General features: G+C 44.3%; 1 protein-coding gene across 7 annotated transcripts in view; it reads right to left on the bottom strand.

The window, feature by feature from the left end:
* Positions 1-18,932, bottom strand: part of ARHGEF12 (Rho guanine nucleotide exchange factor 12) — a 161,418-nt gene that overhangs the window by 43,138 nt on the left and 99,348 nt on the right. For all 7 annotated transcript variants that reach the window (XM_033917827.1, XM_033917829.1, XM_033917830.1 and 4 more), the window contains 9 exons: positions 16,972-17,086; positions 16,489-16,594; positions 13,704-13,883; positions 9,640-9,769; positions 6,144-6,179; positions 5,811-5,965; positions 4,186-4,332; positions 2,404-2,489; positions 1,610-1,735 (listed from right to left, as the gene is read on the bottom strand). In XM_033917827.1, coding sequence (XP_033773718.1) covers positions 1,610-1,735; positions 2,404-2,489; positions 4,186-4,332; positions 5,811-5,965; positions 6,144-6,179; positions 9,640-9,769; positions 13,704-13,883; positions 16,489-16,594; positions 16,972-17,086 — 1,081 coding nt within the window. The remainder of the gene's footprint in view (positions 1-1,609; positions 1,736-2,403; positions 2,490-4,185; positions 4,333-5,810; positions 5,966-6,143; positions 6,180-9,639; positions 9,770-13,703; positions 13,884-16,488; positions 16,595-16,971; positions 17,087-18,932) is intronic.

Below are 18,932 nucleotides of genomic sequence, written 5' to 3'. Positions count from 1 at the left end.
TCCTGTTACCTTCCTGTGTCCAGATTTCCCCTCTTCTTCACCAATGTGTCTTTCTCCTCTCCAACCCCATCTAGCTTCTTTCCCTTTTTCTCCCCTCGCTTCCAGCATCTGGCTCATTTGCCTGTCCTCCCCTTTCCCTTTCCTGCAGTGGGTTCAATATTTGTCTCCCTCTTACTTCATCCCCTTGGTCCAACATTTCTTTCCCTTTCACTCCCTCTTTCCTACTGTGAGGGAACATGCGCTGTCACGGATCGTGCGGTCCAGCAGCCCCCTCCCAACTGATCGCCACTGTCCCACCATCTCCCTCCCTGCCTGCCCTGTCCTGCTGTCTTCATCTCCAAAGCCTGACAGGCTGTGGGTTACAGGACAGATTTCAGTGCTGAGTTGTGTCTGGCAGTTCATGTCTCTTCCTCCCCCTCCTTCCCAGTCTTCCCCCCCTTCCCCATGGACCCAAGTGCACTATCCCAGTTGAGTCAGAGTCTGAGAACCCAGCTCTGATCCCAGAATCGTACTGGGCAGGCTGTGCTCCTACTACCAGAGCTGCCCCATGGGGACAGGCTCCCTTTCCAGATCTGGAGAGTAACAGGAATCGGATCTTCTGTTTGTCAGTGAAGTCATATACAGTACTCACTGCCTGTTCTTCCCCTTCCTTTTCACCTGTCTCTTACTAACTTAGCCTTTGTTTCCCCTGTTCTTTTCCTTTTTCGTTCTTTTGCACAAATTCTCTTCCACCTTTTTCCAAGCTCCCTCATGTTTTTTTGCAGTGCTGCTTTTACGTAATCAGTAAGAGCTGAGAGGAAACTGCACATTCTCAAGAAAGATATAGCAGTCCAGCAGCCCCCTCCCGCCTGATCGCTGCCATCCCATCTCCCTCCCTCCCTTCCCCTCACCTCATTTGATGAATTTAATTTTTCTTCTCCCAGTGGCATGTTTTCAACAAGTCTGACGCAACTTCCTGTTTCCGGTTGTGTCAGAGGAGAAGATTCAACTCAAGCAGCCGCGCGCGACTTGTTGAAAGCGTGCCGCTGGGAGAAGAAAAATTAATTTCACCACATAAGGTGAGGGGAAGGGAGGGAGGGAGATGGTGGGACGCGGTAATCTGGTGGGAGGGGGCTACTGGACTGCATGATCCGTGACCGCGTGCGTTCCCTTAGTTCGCTGCGGAGCCAAGATCATTCACCACTCCACGGGGTGGTGAATGGCCTTGTCCCCATTCCTGCGGTGACCGCTATTTTTTTCTCTCCCTGTTTCAGTGGGTTACTCGCGGCTAGCTGTGGGTAACAGCCATTGTGTCATTCTCTAGTTACAATTAAAGCAATTTACATATTATATACAGGTACTTATTTTGTATCTGGAGCAATGGTGGGTTAAGTGATTGGCCCAAATCTCTTTGCAATTTTGGATGTTTAACTGCTGTGCAAGCTTCTTAAAATGTAAGCCTTTAACTAGTGATATTTAGAATCATCTCAATGGCTGAATGAAGATATGTATCGCCTCAAGCCAAATCCAGCTCTTTTACAGCCTGAGTTATTTCACATCCTGCCACTGCTTGAGTGGTGGCGATATATCAGAATTGCCAGCCAGAGAGTATTCTATCTCCTGGACTTACCTGCATGAAGGACAGAAAACGAGAATCTTTCTTTTGACGAGACTTAATCATCTCTAGAGCAAATGACTGGTTACTGCAGAAGATAGCAGTGGCCTGTTTAAGCTTCTCTTCTCCTTCTACATTAAACTGTAAAAGAGTATGGGCAAGCAAATTAGTATGGAGAAGCTCTCTTTTCTGACAGAAATTATTTGTTAAAAAATTTCTCTAAATCCTGTATATATTTCTCTCTATATAAATTATTCTAGTGAATGGAATGCTCATGAAAGGTGAAAGATTAAAACACTGAAAACCGAAGTCTTCCTTTCAAACTACAGAACAGGTATAGCAAAGACAGTTCTGTGGGCTTTCCCAAACTACCTACCAATGTCTTAACCCTATTCTGGCGGGATTAGTTCTAAGATAAAAGAACATTCAACCCCTGCTGAGGCTGCCAACCCTAATGCCAGTTAGTGCTTAATTATAGATATCTGTCCACAAAGAACATTAATTAATTTTTACAGGCTACCAAATGATTTAATTTCGCAATGGTACTCAGCCACTGCAAACCTAAAACAGAAAAAGCTCTTTAGCCCTATGCCTATTTCCTTTACGATATGTGGTCTGCTGTGTACATCCTGTACTGCTCTTTAAAAATGCTATATTAATCAGAATGGGAAAAGCTTTTTCCCTTAACAAATTCAGTCCTTTTCAAAGCAAGGATTTCAAGCAGGCCAGTAGCACGGAATCGTCTCATATATGTCCATTAATGATCACTAATTCTTCTTCAAACTATGAAAAGGAAGAAATACAGTTACCCAGGTAAGTAGATCCTCCCCAATTTGATCAATAACCGATGTCTCGTTTCGTTTACGGACAGACCTCATCTGTTCATTCAATCCCACTGAAAATGGTAGAAAAGGATCATATCAGGCCAAATCATCTCTAAGTATATTCCACTTGCATTCTGCAAATATCTTTAAGCTGTAATATTTTGCCTGGCATTCTGATGCAGCAAATCCATGTCAGTTGTCTAGAATGGGGTGCACTGTGGAGGATAAGTGCTTAGTCCCTGAATAGATAGCAGCAAATATTATGGAATTTCATTTCCAGCCATAAAAATAAGCACTAAGTGAATATCTTAGAGGAAAAGTCCTTCCAGCTCTCAGGACAGAAAAATATTCCTGGTGTCACCAGATATACAGTCTTTGGGTAAAGTGGTTTCTGGAGCAAAACATGAGAAAAACATACAGGCCCTGATTCTTTATAGGACGCCCGGGAGAGGTGTCCTATACAGAATCGGGCCTACACTAACCCCGATTCTGTAACCGGCGTCCCATGTTACAGACGCTGGTTAGAGAATTGGGTTAGAGTAGAGGCGGCCGCTACACTTATTGCGGCCGTCCAGCCGACAGGCCCGCCTCATCGAAATGAGACGGGCCCGCCCCTTCCCAGCCCATCCCTGCTAAGTCTAAGGCCTGATTGGCCCAGGCTCTAGAAGCCTGGACAATCAGGCCTTAGGCATAGCGGGTCTGCCCATCCCCACTAACCCTAAGGTATGATTGGCCCAGGCTCGTAGGCACCTGGGCCAATCAGGCCTTAGGATTAGTGGGAATGGGCGGACCTGCTATGCCTAAGGCCTGATTGGTCCAGGCTTCTAGAGCCTGGCCCAATCAGGCCTTAGACTTAGCGGGGGATGGGCAGGGAAGGGGCAGGCCTGTCTCATTTTGATGAGGCGGGCCTGTCGGCTGGACGGCAGCAAGACCCGTCCAGCCGGCCAACATTTAAAGGTTAGTTGGGGGGAGGTTAGTTGGGGGTGAGGTTAGGGGAGTCATCGGGGGGGAGGAGGTCGTTAGCATGGGGGGTCCGGAGGGGGTCCGGCTTTCCGGCAGGAGGGTTTGGGCACCCTCCTGCCGGCGATTGGGATTTTGGGGGTTGTTCCGGCAGGAGGAGTTTGGCACCCTCCTGCCGGTGATTTACAGTTTTGGGGGGCAGGGGCGGCTTTCCGGCAGGAGGGGTTCAGCACTCTCCTGCTGGCGAACTACAGTTTCGTGGGGCAGGGACGGCTTTCCGGCAGGAGGGGTTCAGCATTGTCCTGCCGGCGATTGGGAGTTTGGGGGGGTGTTCCTGCAGGAGGGGTTCGGCACCTTCCTGCCGGTGATCGGACAGGTGGCCGTGGCCGCTATACTTATTGCCCTTAGGCGAGCTTAGGCGTCTTGCGGGCCTCCCTAGGCTCCCGGAGGCACCTTCAGTATAGGTGGCCTGGCTGGGGAGCATTTTTTTAAAAAACGTGCATCCCAATTGGCTGATTAGACAGCCTACAGCTGCCTAAAATCAGGACGGCACTTTGCAGAATCAGGGCCACAATGTCTACATCCTAACATAACAAATGCAAGATAAATTAGATATTTTATATATACAGCAAAGGGACAGCAAGCCATTATTGCAAACAAGTACATGCTTGAGCTTGGATGCTACTTGAAAGCTGACTACACATACATGCTGGAGGCAGGATGATATACTTAATCTTGAGAATTACTCGAGAATGTATGCAAACAGGTATGCAAGAACAGATAAGGATGCTATTAAAGTGTTCTTACCATGGAGCATTAGTATTTCGTCTAGGTTTGAGAAGATGCTGCGTATGTCAGAAATTGGTAGAATACCTTCTCGGGAGATGCGCTGGTAGAACACCTGATCCAGGACAGTTAACTTGCGTACATGAGCACGTTCTGTGTAGAACAATTCTGCATGGGGAAAGGATATGCAATGGTTATTGATTTAATAAAAGTGCAGAAAAGAAGCTGCAGAGCGGCCCACTTGAACATAAGAATTACCGCTGCCGGGTCAGACCAGTGGTCCATCGTGCCCAGCAGTCCGCTCACACGGCGGCCCTTAGGTCAAAGGTACTTGTCTAACTTTGTCTTGAATCCTTGGAGGATGTTTTCCCCTATAACAGCCTCCGGAAGAGCATTCCAGTTTTCCACCACTCTCTGGGTGAAGAAGAACTTCCTTACATTTTTACAGAATCTATCTCCTTTTAACTTTAGAGAGTGCCCTCTCGTTCTCTCTACCTTGGAGAGGGTGAACAACCTGTCTTTATCTGCTAAGTTTATTCCCTTCATTATCTTGAATGTTTCGATCATGTCTCTTTCACTAGAAAGTCTTTGCTTCCAACTAGCTCACATGTTAAGATTTGTTACAAACTGGCCATTTGAGTTACAAGCTGCTTCCATCTAGAGCAGTGTTCTTCAACCTTTTGACACCTATGGACCGGTGGAAATAAAATAATTGTTTTGTGGACCGGCAGTTGAAGATCACTGGGTTAAGTCGTGCCCATGTCCACTCAATCTCCGCCCCAGACTCCGCCCCCATAATAGTACTAATTGTAACACCATTTTTTCCATTCATTTTTCATATATACATACACAATATAATTGTATTAACAACACATAATGGTTAACCACAAAATTAAAATACACAAAGCACACTGTATGCTTTTTAACATTCATTCCTACCAGAAAACAGATAACCCCATGGAAATGCAGGACCAAAAACTAAAAGTACTAATATTTACAAACAAACCCTAAGATGCAAGACTGCAAGCAGTGCAGTTCAACCCCAGAGGAAAATAAACAAATGCATTTCTTCCTGAACAGACAAATCAATCACTAAATAAAAAAAATAAAAGCATTTCCCCTACCGTCGTTGTCTCTCTCCCTCCATGTGCCTTGCCTTCTGGCCTGCCCCCCCGGTGTTATCTTCGGGCCGGTCCAGGGTGCAATCAACGCAGCGTCTTCGGGCCGGCTCCCTGAGTGCTGCATTGCACAAAGCTGTGAGCAGCGGTTCCTCGCGTGCATCCCACGCCTCATCTGGAAGCCTTCCCTCCGACGTTGCGACGTCAGAGAGAAGGCCGGTTCAGGCGCAGGATGAGGGTAGGAGCCTTTTCCCATGGCTTTGTGCACTGCAGTACTAAGGGAGCCGGCCTGAAGACGCCGCGTTGATCGCACCGTGGACCACCGCCTGAAGAACACTGTTTTGGGCCCGATGGATGTGCCGGCCCTGTGGATCAGCAGAAAATTTCTACGGACCGACACCGGTCCACGGACCGGCGGTTGAAGAACACTGATCTAGAGTACTCATTTATTTGACAATAAAAATTAATGGAAGAGCCCTGGGATGCCCCTTGAAATTCTGAGCCCATGCACCCCTTGTACCTCCTCACCATGAATGACTTCTTGTTGTTTTATCTCATGTGGTTTCAGACCCCGCAGAACTTCTCGACCCACGAGCTGCTGCCAACTGGGAGGATCTGTTTCCACGTCAAAGTCATACAGCTCATCCTCACTCTGAATATCCCCAAATCCCACACTGTCCAGCCTAAAAATAGAACACACATGTAAGATTCTACCCACCAACTGCTATAAAAGGTTGTTTAGCTCTCTTGCCAATAGAGATGACTAAGGAATAATTTCTTGTAAATGGAATGTTTCTAATGAGTTAATAGCTATTCTTTTCAGTCAAAGTATTTAAATGAACTCTCATATACAATACTTACTTTCTGAATAATTTTGGTGTACCCAGGTCAGCTAATCTAAAAATAAGAAAAAATAAATTAAGTTATAAACCACTTAGATCAGTGGTTCTCAACCCTATCCTAGGGGACCCCCAGCCAGTTGGGTTTTCAGGATATCCCTAATGAATATGCATGAGAGAGATTTGCATATAATGGAGGAGACAGGCATGCAAATGTGTCTTATGAATATTCATTAGGGATATCTTGAAAACCCAACTGGCTGGGGGGTCCCCCAGGACAGGGTTGAGAACCACTGACTTAGATGAACACACCCAGATAAAACACCCAACTCCTATTTTAGTTAACACAGCTCTTTTAACCCTTTTTTTATGTTCTTGAACTTGCTAATAAAATAACTATTCATAGTCTAGTATCGAGAAGTGTAAAATATCACACAAAAAGTGATTCATCTATAGGAATGTTCCAACTCTAGGAATTTTCTTTGAAGCTTTGCTCACAGCATTCATAATTAATATCTTATAATATTCTTAAAGTCTATAGGTTCCTTTTACTAAGCTGTGCTAGTGGTTTTAACCCTGTGCTATAACTAACGCCAGCTGAATGCTGGCGTTAGCGCCTAGCGCGCGGGGCAATGCAGAGCGCTAAAACTGCTAGCGCGGGTTAGTAAAAAGAGCCCTATATTTTTCAACAGGCGTTTTAAATGTGCTTTTTAATTGATCATATATTGAATTATGTTGTTGCATTATAACTATAATTACAGGGATTCTTGACTGACATTGTGACGAATGGACTAAACAAATGGGAAGGGGACATAATAAAGGGACAAAACACTGTGTAGTGGCAATCATGGCAGCGAAATTTCAATGCATGATCTGATATTGAAAGCCAGTTATACTCTGTATAAACCATAACTCGTTTCCTCCTTTAGCAATTATTGGACTTCAAAGACGATTCTTCATTCTCTCATTGGTTTTTTCTGTTGCACCAAGCTTTCTAGACCCCTGTTCGTTTACAAAAGTTAGATAGCTCTAAGTCAAATAAATGTTGGCATTGTCATCTCGAAGCAGGGATTTTAGATCATTTATTATTCTACTGTCCATTCATTTTGGCTTTTTGGAGATCGATTATGCCATTGTATAGATCCATGGTGAGGCCCCACCTGGAATACTGTGTGCAATTCTGGAGGCCGCATTATCGCAAGGATGTGCTGAGACTGGAGTCGGTGCAAAGAATGGCCACCCGGATGGTCTCGGGACTCAAGGATCTACCATACGAAAAACGGCTTGACAAATTACAGCTATACTCGCTCGAGGAGCGCAGAGAGAGGGGGGACATGATCGAGACGTTCAAGTATCTTACGGGCCGCATCGAGGCGGAGGAAGATATCTTCTTTTTCAAGGGTCCCACGACAACAAGAGGACATCCATTGAAAATCAGGGGCGGGAAACTACGAGGTGACACCAGGAAATTCTTTTTCACTGAAAGAGTGGTTGATCGCTGGAATAGTCTTCCACTACAGGTGATTGAGGCCAGCAGCGTGCCTGATTTTAAGGCCAAATGGGATCGGCACATGGGATCTCTTCACAGGGCAAAGGTAGGGGAGGGACATTAAGGTGGGCAGACTAGATGGGCCGTGGGCCCTTATCTGCCGTCTATTTCTATGTTTCTATGTTTCTATGATTTGGGGCCAAATAAATTGTTTGTTAGAAAATCCTGTGGCTTTATCCTATGATACTATTTTATTTGGAATGTCAATGAGGAAGAAAAGTCAAATTTCTGCAAAGAATAATAAGCTATTACCGTATTTTCACGCATATAACGCGCACACAGGTATAGCGCGCGGGAACAAGGAATTTATGTAAGAAAATTTTGGTATAGCGTGCCCATGCGTATACCGCGCATGCTCCTCATTTTGTTTCCCAGGTTTTCTGGAGTGTGAGGTTTGGGTGTTTGAGGTTTTTTCCTTGTTTTTTGATAAATACATTTACTATGACATAAATTTCCTCTCATTTTCTTGGGAAACCCCCTCCCTCCCTGCTAGGCTCTGCACCCAGCCACCCTCCCTCCTGTTCCCTCTCTCTCCCTGCCAGCCTCTGCATCCAACAATCCTTTCAGGCCCGGTTGACTTTGTTAATTTTTGTTTACCTCCCTCCAGCCCCCTGTGTACCATTTTGAATCCCTGGTTGTCCAGCGGTGTATTGGGCAGGAGCAAGCTATCCTCACTCTTGCCCAGCACTACGCTGCTCACTGAATGGCTGCTGTGGGTTCTCATGAGTACCACGAGAACTTGGGGCAGCCATTCAGTGGGTGGTTTAGCGGCAGGCAGGAGCGAGGATAGCTCGCTCATGCCCTATACATCACTGGGCCATGAGTACTCGAGGCAGTCATTCAGGGAGTGGCACAGCGCAGGGCAGGAGCGCAGAAAGCTCACTCCTGCCTGGTATATCAGTGGACCACCAGGGATTCAAAATGGTACACGGGGGAGGCAGGAGGGAGGTAAAATAAAAAATTGGTAAAGTCGGCTGGGACAGGAGACGGGATAATAATAATAATAACTTTATTCTTTTATACCGCCATAATCAAAAGTTCTAGGCGATTTACACTAAAAAGAGTTGGACAATCAGCGAAATACAACAATACAGTAAAAAAATACAAATATTTGTAAAATAGAATTTCAATAATAAAACTCACTAAGTAATAAACTTATCGAATAAAGTGGTCTTAATTAATTTCCAAAAATTGCAATAGGATCCCTCCTGACTTGGCCCACCCCACCAGGCCATACAGCAGGCCCAGCGGAAGCCTGCAACAAGTCCGTGAGGGCCAGAGACCCCCATTTTTGGGCCTTTTTTGACCCAAAAATCTCAGTTTATATTTGAGAATATACGGTAAGTGCTAGCATTCTATAATCTTAGCAAACTAAGACGATAGAATGAGGGAATAAATAAATAATCTCTAATTACAGCATACTTTAAATACATGTAAATAGATAGTATGCGTATGGTGGTCACTGTTACTGATCTGGAAAGCAATGGTGAATAAACATATAGAAGTAAATATTCAGCGGGCAGCAATGAGCATTTTGATGACTGCTGCCAGTGTTATTCCTGGATATTCAATAATAAGCCATGTCCACGCTGTTTATCTGGTGCCGGCTAACACATCGCTGGCCTCTCCCGGGCCTATCATGTAAAGCTAGGACTAAATATCGGCACTAAACCATCCAAGTGCTGACTCCAACCCCAGAACACTTCCAAAATAGCCAGTTTTCATTTAGGTGCTAACTGAAAATTTTCAGCAGGGAAAACCAGTTAAGTACCACTGAAAATTAACAAATAGACCCAAACAAGCGATCTGTCAGTGGGTGTTTCTCGTCAGTTAAATTATTTTGAATATTGACCAGACAGATGAATGCTGGTTAAATATCAAGCCCAGGATGTTACAAAGAGCTTGCCAGTAGCAAGCATATTCGGGGTATATCGGCTACAAGTTTAAACAATGAAACACCTTAAATTACCTCTCAAATTCTCTTTCATCTTCATGCAAATGTTCCAGTGGAGGAGAAGGAAAATCAAACATAGTGCCTGATGTGCGCGGTGTGCTATCACAAGAATCGGAAGAGGACAACACTTCGGTCTGCTTCAGACCTGAGATTAAGGGCAAAAAAACACCCCCTTAGATGAGCTGTATAAGAAAAGGCATAGTCCAGTACCACTAGATTAAAAGAAACTGAAGATTGGGGGTGGTGTGAAACTAATATGGGCCACAAGTCAGAGTCAATCGTACAATGCTGTCATAGCACTAGCTTCTATACAGTTTTCTGATACTACATCCACCTATGTATATCACACAAGACTTCTCTTGCAATCAATTTATGTGAAGGTAAACTCCATAAGGATGTGCAGGTCATCTAGGAAGAAAATCAGACACTTACCCCCTCTTTTACAAAGGTGCGCTAAGCTTTTCAGCGCACGATAAACACGTGCTAAACACTAACGCGTTCATGTTATCCTATGGACGTGTTAGTGGTTAGCGCACGCTTTGATTTAGCGCGCGCTAAATCCGCACTAAAACGCTTAGCGCGCCTTTGTAAAAGAGGGCCTTAGATCTGCGTTTTTAAAACTATATTAGTACTTTATAAAAGACTCAGCAAACATGAAGCCTTTTATAAAATATACATATACATCTACCAAAGTACCATTTTATAAATGAACTAGTATTTTAGCCCGTTACATTAACGGGTGTTAGAAGAATAAACAAATTAACACTGCTGGCTTGTACATTGCTCTACCTGCCAGAATATACACTACCAGAGGGCTAATCTACCTCACCCCACCCCCCCGTCACTACCTCCGCCGTGTAGCCGACCCCACTGGCCCTCCCACCGCAAGACGACCAAAAACCTCCTGACTCCAGCAGCGTCTGCACTCTGCAGTACTCTAAACACGCTGCTTCACGGCCTTCTACTGTCCATGATTTCCTCTGCCGCGTCTCTGTTTCAATGTCATCAGGGACCCGGCAGAGGAAATCAGGGCAGTAGAAGGCCGCGAAGCAGCATGTTTAGAGTGCTGCTTACGCTGCTGGATCCGGGAGGTTTTTGGTCGCCTTGCGGTGGGAGGGTCGGATGGGAGCGTCAACGGGAGTTCGGGTGCGCCGGGAAGGGTGCGGTGGGGAGGGGGGTGCGCCGACGACGAACTGACATACAGTAAGTGAGGGGGGAGCCATGCCAGGCATGAAGTGAACCATTGTATGCGCGCATGCGCACTCCTGCCAGCCACAGACCTACTGATCACAGATCAGGGATCATGAATCACACAGGTAAGAGTGCGCATGCGCGCTTAGGGTTTTATTATAATAGACAGTTTAAAAAAGAATAGGATCACTAGAGGGTTTATGCTCATAATTAAGAATACATAAACACATAAATTATTTTTTGTTCTTTAAAAGAGTAAGTTGCAGATTTTCAAAGCCCTCACATACAAGAATGGATAGCTAAGGAGCCATCCTCAAACTTCATCTTTGTTCTGAGAGAGGTGGCTGTGAACAGACAGCACGCCTCCAAAGTCCAAGTCCAAATGTGAAGTAAGCCAGGGTTTATGTAAATGCAGACAGGCAATTTATCCAAGTATATGCATTCTACCATTCTAAAATACAGAATTACACGTATATTTTAAAATAGTGTTTCCCAACCCTGTCCTGGAGGATCATCAGCCAGTCGGGTTTTTGGGATAACCCTAATAAATATATATGAGAAAGATTTGCATATAATGGAGGTGAAAGGCATGCAAATCTGCTGCATGCATATTCATTAGGGCTAATCTGAAAACCTGACTGGCTGCTGGTCCTCCAGGGCAGGGTTGGGAACCACTGCTTTAAAAGACAATGCAAACCATGCCCAGAACAGGACTCCTTGAAATCTCTCTTTGCTGCCACAACTGTGTTTAAATAACACTTTTTCTAAAATCACCATTTAAATTGTATATGAACATTTATATATGTAAGCCTGTTTTTTTAATGTGTAAATGGTACTAAGGGTTTTAAAATTTACTCCCATTTCTCTGATTAATTTTGTCAATACTGTGCACAAGTACCTTTCATTGTTATTAGCTGTCATATGACTTAAAAGGAGATACTTACAAACATCTCATGACAAAAGCTTTAAGTGTCAATATTCAAAAGCTACTCATTTGGCTAGCCGCTGAGTGCCAGGGAGTGGAATATTCAGTAGCACTAACCGGACAGTGCTGTTAAATATTTTATCTGATTACCTCAGCACTACCCAAATAGCATTATGGTGGTCCAGGAATGGAGCTTAAATAGAGCTGGAGGTTATTCAAATGGCGGGGATATACACTCTGCTAACCGGATAACTATTCAGATTAAGTTAGGACAGCAAAACAGCTCTCTATTTACCTAGTTAGTGCCTTGAATATCACCACCAACTGGATAATGCTGTCAGCCAATGCTGAATACAAATACTCATAACTGGCTCTTATCTACTACTACTTATATTTTCTATAGCACTGCTAGACGTACGCAGCACTGTACAACAGAACATTCCAGACACAGTCCCTGCTCAGAAGAGCTTATAATCTAAACAACAGACAAACATGATACGTTGTGGGTTGGGGAGTTCATCAGGGACTGAGCTTGGCATAGTGATTCAGAGTGTCTATCCCAGGCGTATGGCGCAGCAAAAGAGAAGGAACAGAGTCTGGATATGGCATTAGTGGAGAAGGGTACTGATAGCAGAAACTTACCCCATGGAGGGATTTAGGGAGAAAAAAGAAAGGAGCGCTATTGAGGTGATTTGGGGTGAATGCATTTGTAAGTCAGTAAGAGGAGTTTGAACGGTATGCGACAATGGATAGGGAGCCAATGGAGTAATCTGAGGAGAGGGGTGATATGGGTATAGCGACTCTGACAGAATACAAGTCTTGCAGCAGAATTTTGGATGGATTTAAGGAGACAGAGGTAGTTACAAGGATGATCTGTGAAAAGCAGGTTGCCGTAGTCGAGGTGATAAGGGTTTTGGTGGTGTGCTCCTAGAGGAAGGGCCAGATTTTGGTGATATTGCAGAGAAAGAAGCGACAGGTTTTGGTGGTCTGCAGGATCTGTGCAGAGGAGAGAAAGGAGTCAAAGATAACCGTGAGGTTGTGAGCTGATAAGACAGGGAGGATGAGAATGCCATCCACTGAAATAGAGAGTGGGGGGAGAGGAGAGTTGGATTTGGGCAGAAGGACAAGCAGCTCAGTCTTGGTCATATTAAGTTTTAAGTGGCAGTGGGGCATCCAGGAAGCGATGTTAGATAGACAGGCTAAGACATGGGTTTGGATACCTGTAGAGATTTCTGGTGTGGAAAGGTAGATTTGGGAGTCATCAGCACAGAGGTGGTATTGAAAACAATGGGAAGAGATGAGTGCCAAGGGAATGAGGATAGATGGAGAAGAGAAGGGTCCCAGGACAGAGCCCTGGGGTACCCCAACTGATAGTGGGATAGGAGTGGAGGAGGATCCACCACTGAATACACTAAAGGTGCGGGGTGAGAGATAAGAGTAGAACCAAGAGAGATTGGAGCTTTGAAATCTAAGTGAGGACAGCGTATCAAGAAGAAGGTGGTGGTCTACAGTGCTGAAAAGCAGTGGATAGATCGAGAAGGATGAGGATATAGAGGCCTTTGGATCTGACCGCAGACAGGTCGCTGAAGACTTTGGCAAGGGCAGTTTCCGTGGAGTGTAGGGGGCGAAAGCCTGATTGGAGTGGGTCAAGAACAGTTAGGGTTGACAAGAAGTCAAGGCAATGGCAGTGGACAGTATGTTTGAGCAGCTAAGATAAGAAGGGGAGGAGGAAGATGTGGTGGTAGTTGAATGGGCAGGGAGGGTCCAGTGAGCAAAAACCTCTGATTGCCATAGTTAAATATTGGGGGAGGTTAGAAAACAGATGCTCGTCAAGATAGTGTGCTGCTAGCCAACGATGTTTATAGCAGCCAGTAAACTGCATGCACTATACTTCAGAATCGAGGGTTCTCCTCACTGATCAACTAGTCTGCTCTTTCCTATCTGCTGATTGTTTCTTACTCACCGATCTCATCCTTGCTTCCCTCTGGGGAGCTGTAGATCCCTGAATTTGGGGGAGAGATGGGATTGAAATCGGAACTCTCACTCTGGCGCATCTTTCCTAAATCAGCAGGCTCAGGGCTGCTGGATGATGTAGATAAGTGCTTTGGGTGACGCTGCTTATTCATTTCCATAGCTCTGCCGACTAAACAAATATATAGGTTATAATTCTACCATTACAAACATCTGATCTTCACATAAATATCATTTTCTCAAACCTCATGCCTTTCTTAGGAACCCTTTTACCAAACTGCAGTAAAAAGTGGCCACTGTGTATCTTCATGAGTTACCACCATTTTTATCACAAGAGTAAAATGGCTGCTTTTTCTATTTTTTGAATTAATGGCTATATACTAATTTTCCCATTAGCATTTGTCATTAGTACATGGGCCCCTACCGCCACTTATTTTATAATCATATGCTAATCAGTTAGTATGCTGTAATGTAGCAGCACTAACTGATTAGCAAAGAACACACCTATTTTCGGCCTCCAACCTGCCCCCAGTGCTAAAAAATCTGCATGCTGATCAGAAAATGATCATGGGGTACCTGTGTGCGCCATGTGGTAAGACCTTTTTTGTGATAAACAGGCAATAATGCTTACTACAGCTTCGTAAAAGGATCCTTTATTGTTTATCGGATCAGAGTCATGGATTTGATAATGGAAGACTGGGCATCCAAGTGGCAGATGGAATTTAATGTGGACAAATGCAAAGAATAACCCAAATCACAGTTACCAGATGCTAGGGTCCACCTTGATGGTTAGCGCCCAAGAAAAGGATCCGGGTGTCATTGTAGACAATACGATGAAACCTTCCACTGCTTGAATTGTTGAATCTTCTCTGATGCAACCGGAAACAGGAAGTTGGGTCAGAGGAGAAGATTCAACAATTCAAGCAGCCGTGCGCGTAGCTTACTGAAAGCATGCGGCTGGGAAAAGAAGAATTAAAGTCAGACTCGGCACCTAAGGTGAGGTGGAGGGAGGGAAGAAGGCAGGATGTGGCAATCGGGCAGGAGGGGGCTTCCGGATCACGTGATCCGTGATTGTGCATGTTTCCTCACACTAGGAAAGAGGGAGTGGACAGTAGTCGGGGGGACGGGGCGGGCACAGTGGTCGCGGGGGAGGGGACAGTGGTTAAGGGGACAGGGAGGGGACAGTGGTCATGGGGATGGGGCGGTGACAGGGATGGTCATCGCAGGGACGGGGACAAATTTTTTCCCCGTGTCATTCTCTACTAGAAAGCTTGCAAACTACATTATCTTTTCATTATTACTTTGACCAGAAAAATGAACAAGTCTTCACTAGAAAGGTAGCAGTTAGAAGTTCATTACAGACTTTTTTTTATAAAGCATGCAAAATGGGCATACAACCTTTGGATACAACATTTAGGATAAAAGTTATCCAAGTTAGTGTATGTCATCCTACCAGATACTATTTTGGGGTAGGCCTACAGTTCAGACTTCTCTCTATACACTTCTCCCTCCGTATCTGCAGTTTCTGTAACTGCGGATTCGCTTATTCGCGATTTTTCAGTTGCTGACACCGCCCCCTAATTTTCGTCACTGAACCCGGCGTTTCACATTGGAAATCGCTGCTCCCGGTGGTTCATGGAGGAAATCGCTGCTCCCAGTGGTTCCTGAAGGAACAGAGCAATTTGTACAGAGCAAATTGCAGGTCGGATTATTCACAGTTTACTATCATTTTCAGGTCTATTTTACCGAAAAACTGCGAATAATATGCAAAAAATTATTCACGGTTTTTCGGTATTCACGGCTATGTTCTGCCCGTATCCCCTGCGAATACGCAGGGAGAAGTGTATATCAGTCTGCATCAATCTACCCTGGTTAATGTGATTTAATTTCTTCATTCAGGAGTTTGCATAAGATATATATTTTTATACATCAAATATTTTTCAGCTTTCATTGACCCGTATCATCTGTGAAATGCCATTTGGTTTACCTCTTTCAGTTCCATTTATATTATTCTTTGTTACCTAAGAGAATATTGTTAACATATTGATTAAGTACAGCAGAATTAGCATCAAGCAGTGGCATAGCCAGACCTACCATTTTTGTTGGGCTCAATATTAACTTGGGTGGACCTTTCCAATCCCCTCCCTCGCCATAGTAATTGATCATCCAAATACAGGCTGGGTTTGGTTTTTTTAACCTTTCCTTCTGCACTCCCCTCTTACCAGCCAACCCTCAACCAGCCTGGTAAGAGGGGAGTGCAGAAGCCTCTCTTCCCAACTCCCTTTTGCCCTGTCCTAACATGTCTGCGTTTCTCTCCCTCTCCCCCATCGAACCGACAGACCAGCAAACAACTCTGAACTCCTCCACCCTCCCCAGTGTACCTCAGAGACATCACTGATGACCGCAAAGTTTCACATTTCCTGCTTGTGCTGACCCTGCAGCTTCCCTCTGCCATGTTGCACTCTCACTGATGTCCCTTTCTGTTTCCTTACTTGTGGGGCTGGCACAGACCACAATTCTGAGGTACACCAGGGAGGGACAGGGGTTCAGAGAGTTAGGGGATGTTGCTGGTGCACCAGTGGAAAAGAGGGAAGAAAGGTATGTGGCGTTGCCGCTGGGCAGGCCAAGTCAAGAATGGGTGGGCATCAAGCTATTGCAAAGAAAACTTTCACATGTCTAAGTAAACAAAGGAGTACTTATGGATTGGACCTCTACAATTTTGCCTTCAGATTGGCAAAAACTGTCAGAGCATCAAGACAAGGAATAAACTGGCTTACTTGCACTGCTGTCATGGCGGCTTGGTCTCCTAGGAGGCACTAGAATACTGGGAAAGACTCTTCTCTTCACCTTCTCATCATTCTCCTTCTCTTTCTTAATACTTTGCTGTAATCAACACAGAGTAAACAAAATTAACATTTTCTTGCCTTATTCACTCTTTTTTTTAAAATTTTTTTTTTTATTGATTTTCCATCATATAACAACAAGTGTGTCATAAATATTCATACAATTATCTTAAGTATATACTTGATATATCTATAACATATTGTACATACAATATATCTTATATAATCCTTACTATAATTAGACATCAAATAAAAAATTTTTTTTTAATCATGTAATCAACTATTATTTAATTACGAATGCCTTATTCACTCTTATTTTAAAACACTGCAACCATCTGACCAAAGGATGGAAGCATAGATATGTAAGACAGGAAGGCTACAATGCTGGAGATAAACCTTATACTGTGATGACATTACCTTGATCTTGGGTAGTAACCCGATCCGGCCACGCTTCTGCTCCAAATTACGTGGTTCTTTCACTTTTACACCCAGATGTTTCATGTAGGTCAGGATCACATACTGCATTGTTGAACTGTGACATGAGAATCAGAAACAGAACTTGTATAAGCAACACAGGATCTAAGCAAAAAGTCAATCCTATAAACTAAGACCCCCAAAATACAGTCAATGTCTTCCCAAAGGAACAAAATTGGCAATGCAGGCTGACAGAGGTAAAAAGTGGTGTCACTGGAACACATCTGCATTTGGCCGTTGAGATTCATTTTACTGTTTGTTAACGCTACACACAGTTCCACAGTTTTGGTGTTATAGGAGAACGATGCTCTCTTGAAATCTGTAGAGCGAAACTGGGATGCTCCATTGTATCTATCAAGCTGGGCAGTAAAATCCCAAGCTAAGTACAATTTTTATTAGGTTAAGGGTTCCTATAAGGGATATATACATATAAATACAAATGCATATAGACAAATACAAAATAAGATAAAAAAGAAATAAAGTATATAAAAAATATTAAACTTTAAAAATAAACAAAAAAAGGGTGTTTAGACCAATGATAGCCCGCATTCAGTTGACTTGTCAAGACAAGATCTAATAACAAGCAGCTGCGGGCGCTTGAGGTCTTTTTTTCCCTCAAAGAAAACAGCCAGCATTGCATCAAAATAACATAGAATGCAAAGCTGAGTAGTGCTGATCAGCTGGTCTTTGACTTATTACTTGGAGGAGAATATTAGATAATTTTATCTGCAACACAACAAAAGTTTTCATGCTTATGTAGCATCTGAGGTTGTCAGGGAAGAAATGCATTTTCTACTAGTACAAGCAAAGAGTAATCTCTACCGAGACCAATCCTGATATTGATTTCAAGTTTTACCTCTTAGCAATGTACCCATTTAGGTCAATTAAAAAAAAAAAAAACCCAACCCTAACTTACTGTAAATATAAAGGGAATAAACACACCTGTGTGTAGAACAAGCAAAACAAAATGAAGACTAATGTTTCACCATTAGTCCAGACTTAATTTTACCAACACATAAAAGAGCTCCACAGCAACAGGATATGAATTTACCAGATGTGGAGACTGATAAATTAGATCAGTGGTTCCCAACCCTGTCCTGGAGGACCACCAGGCCAGTCGGGTTTTCAGGATAGCCCTAATAAATATGCATGGAGCAGATTTGCATTCCTGGCACCTCCATTATATGCAGATCTCTCTCATGCATATTCATTAGGGCTAGTGACATAATCAAGCTCAAGAAATGGGCAGCGACATGGCAAATGAGGTTCAACGTGGATAAGTGTAAAGTGATGCATGTTGGGAACAAAAATCTCATGCACGAATACAGGATGTCCGGGGCGATACTTGGAGAGACTTCCCAGGAAAGAGACTTGGGAGTTCTGATCGACAAGTCGATGAAGCCGTCTGCACAATGCGCTGTGGCAGCAAAAAGGGCGAACAGAATGCTAGGAATGATAAAGAAGGGGATCACGAACAGATCGGAGAACATTATCATGCTGCTGTACCGGGCCATGGTGTGCCCTCATCTGGAGTACCCGAGTAGAGTTGCTAGCTGATTGGTTGCTGTGAGTTCTCGCAGTCTTGTGAGAATTTGCAGCAGCCAATCAGCTAGTGGCTCTGCATGGGCAGGTGTGACTTTCCTTTGATCCTGCCCATGCACAGGTACTAGCTGTGAGAACTTGCAGCAACCAATCAGCTAACGCCACTGCATGGGCAGGAGTGAAGTAAAGTCGCTCTTGCCAGGTTCACTGCTGGACCACCAGGGATTCTAAAAGTATGTGGGGGACGATGGAAGGAGGTAAAACTTCTGAGAGTCGGTCGGGACAGATCCTGTCCCAGTCCACCGCTGGACCAGACGTTACGGCAGGTCCGGTGGAGGCCTGTAAGGCATCGGGAAGGAGGG

This window comes from Geotrypetes seraphini, chromosome 13 (assembly GCF_902459505.1).
Source record: "Geotrypetes seraphini chromosome 13, aGeoSer1.1, whole genome shotgun sequence".
NCBI lineage: Eukaryota > Metazoa > Chordata > Amphibia > Gymnophiona > Dermophiidae > Geotrypetes > Geotrypetes seraphini.
Note: the sequence above shows the minus strand (reverse complement) of the source record. Positions and strands in the feature narration are given on the sequence as shown.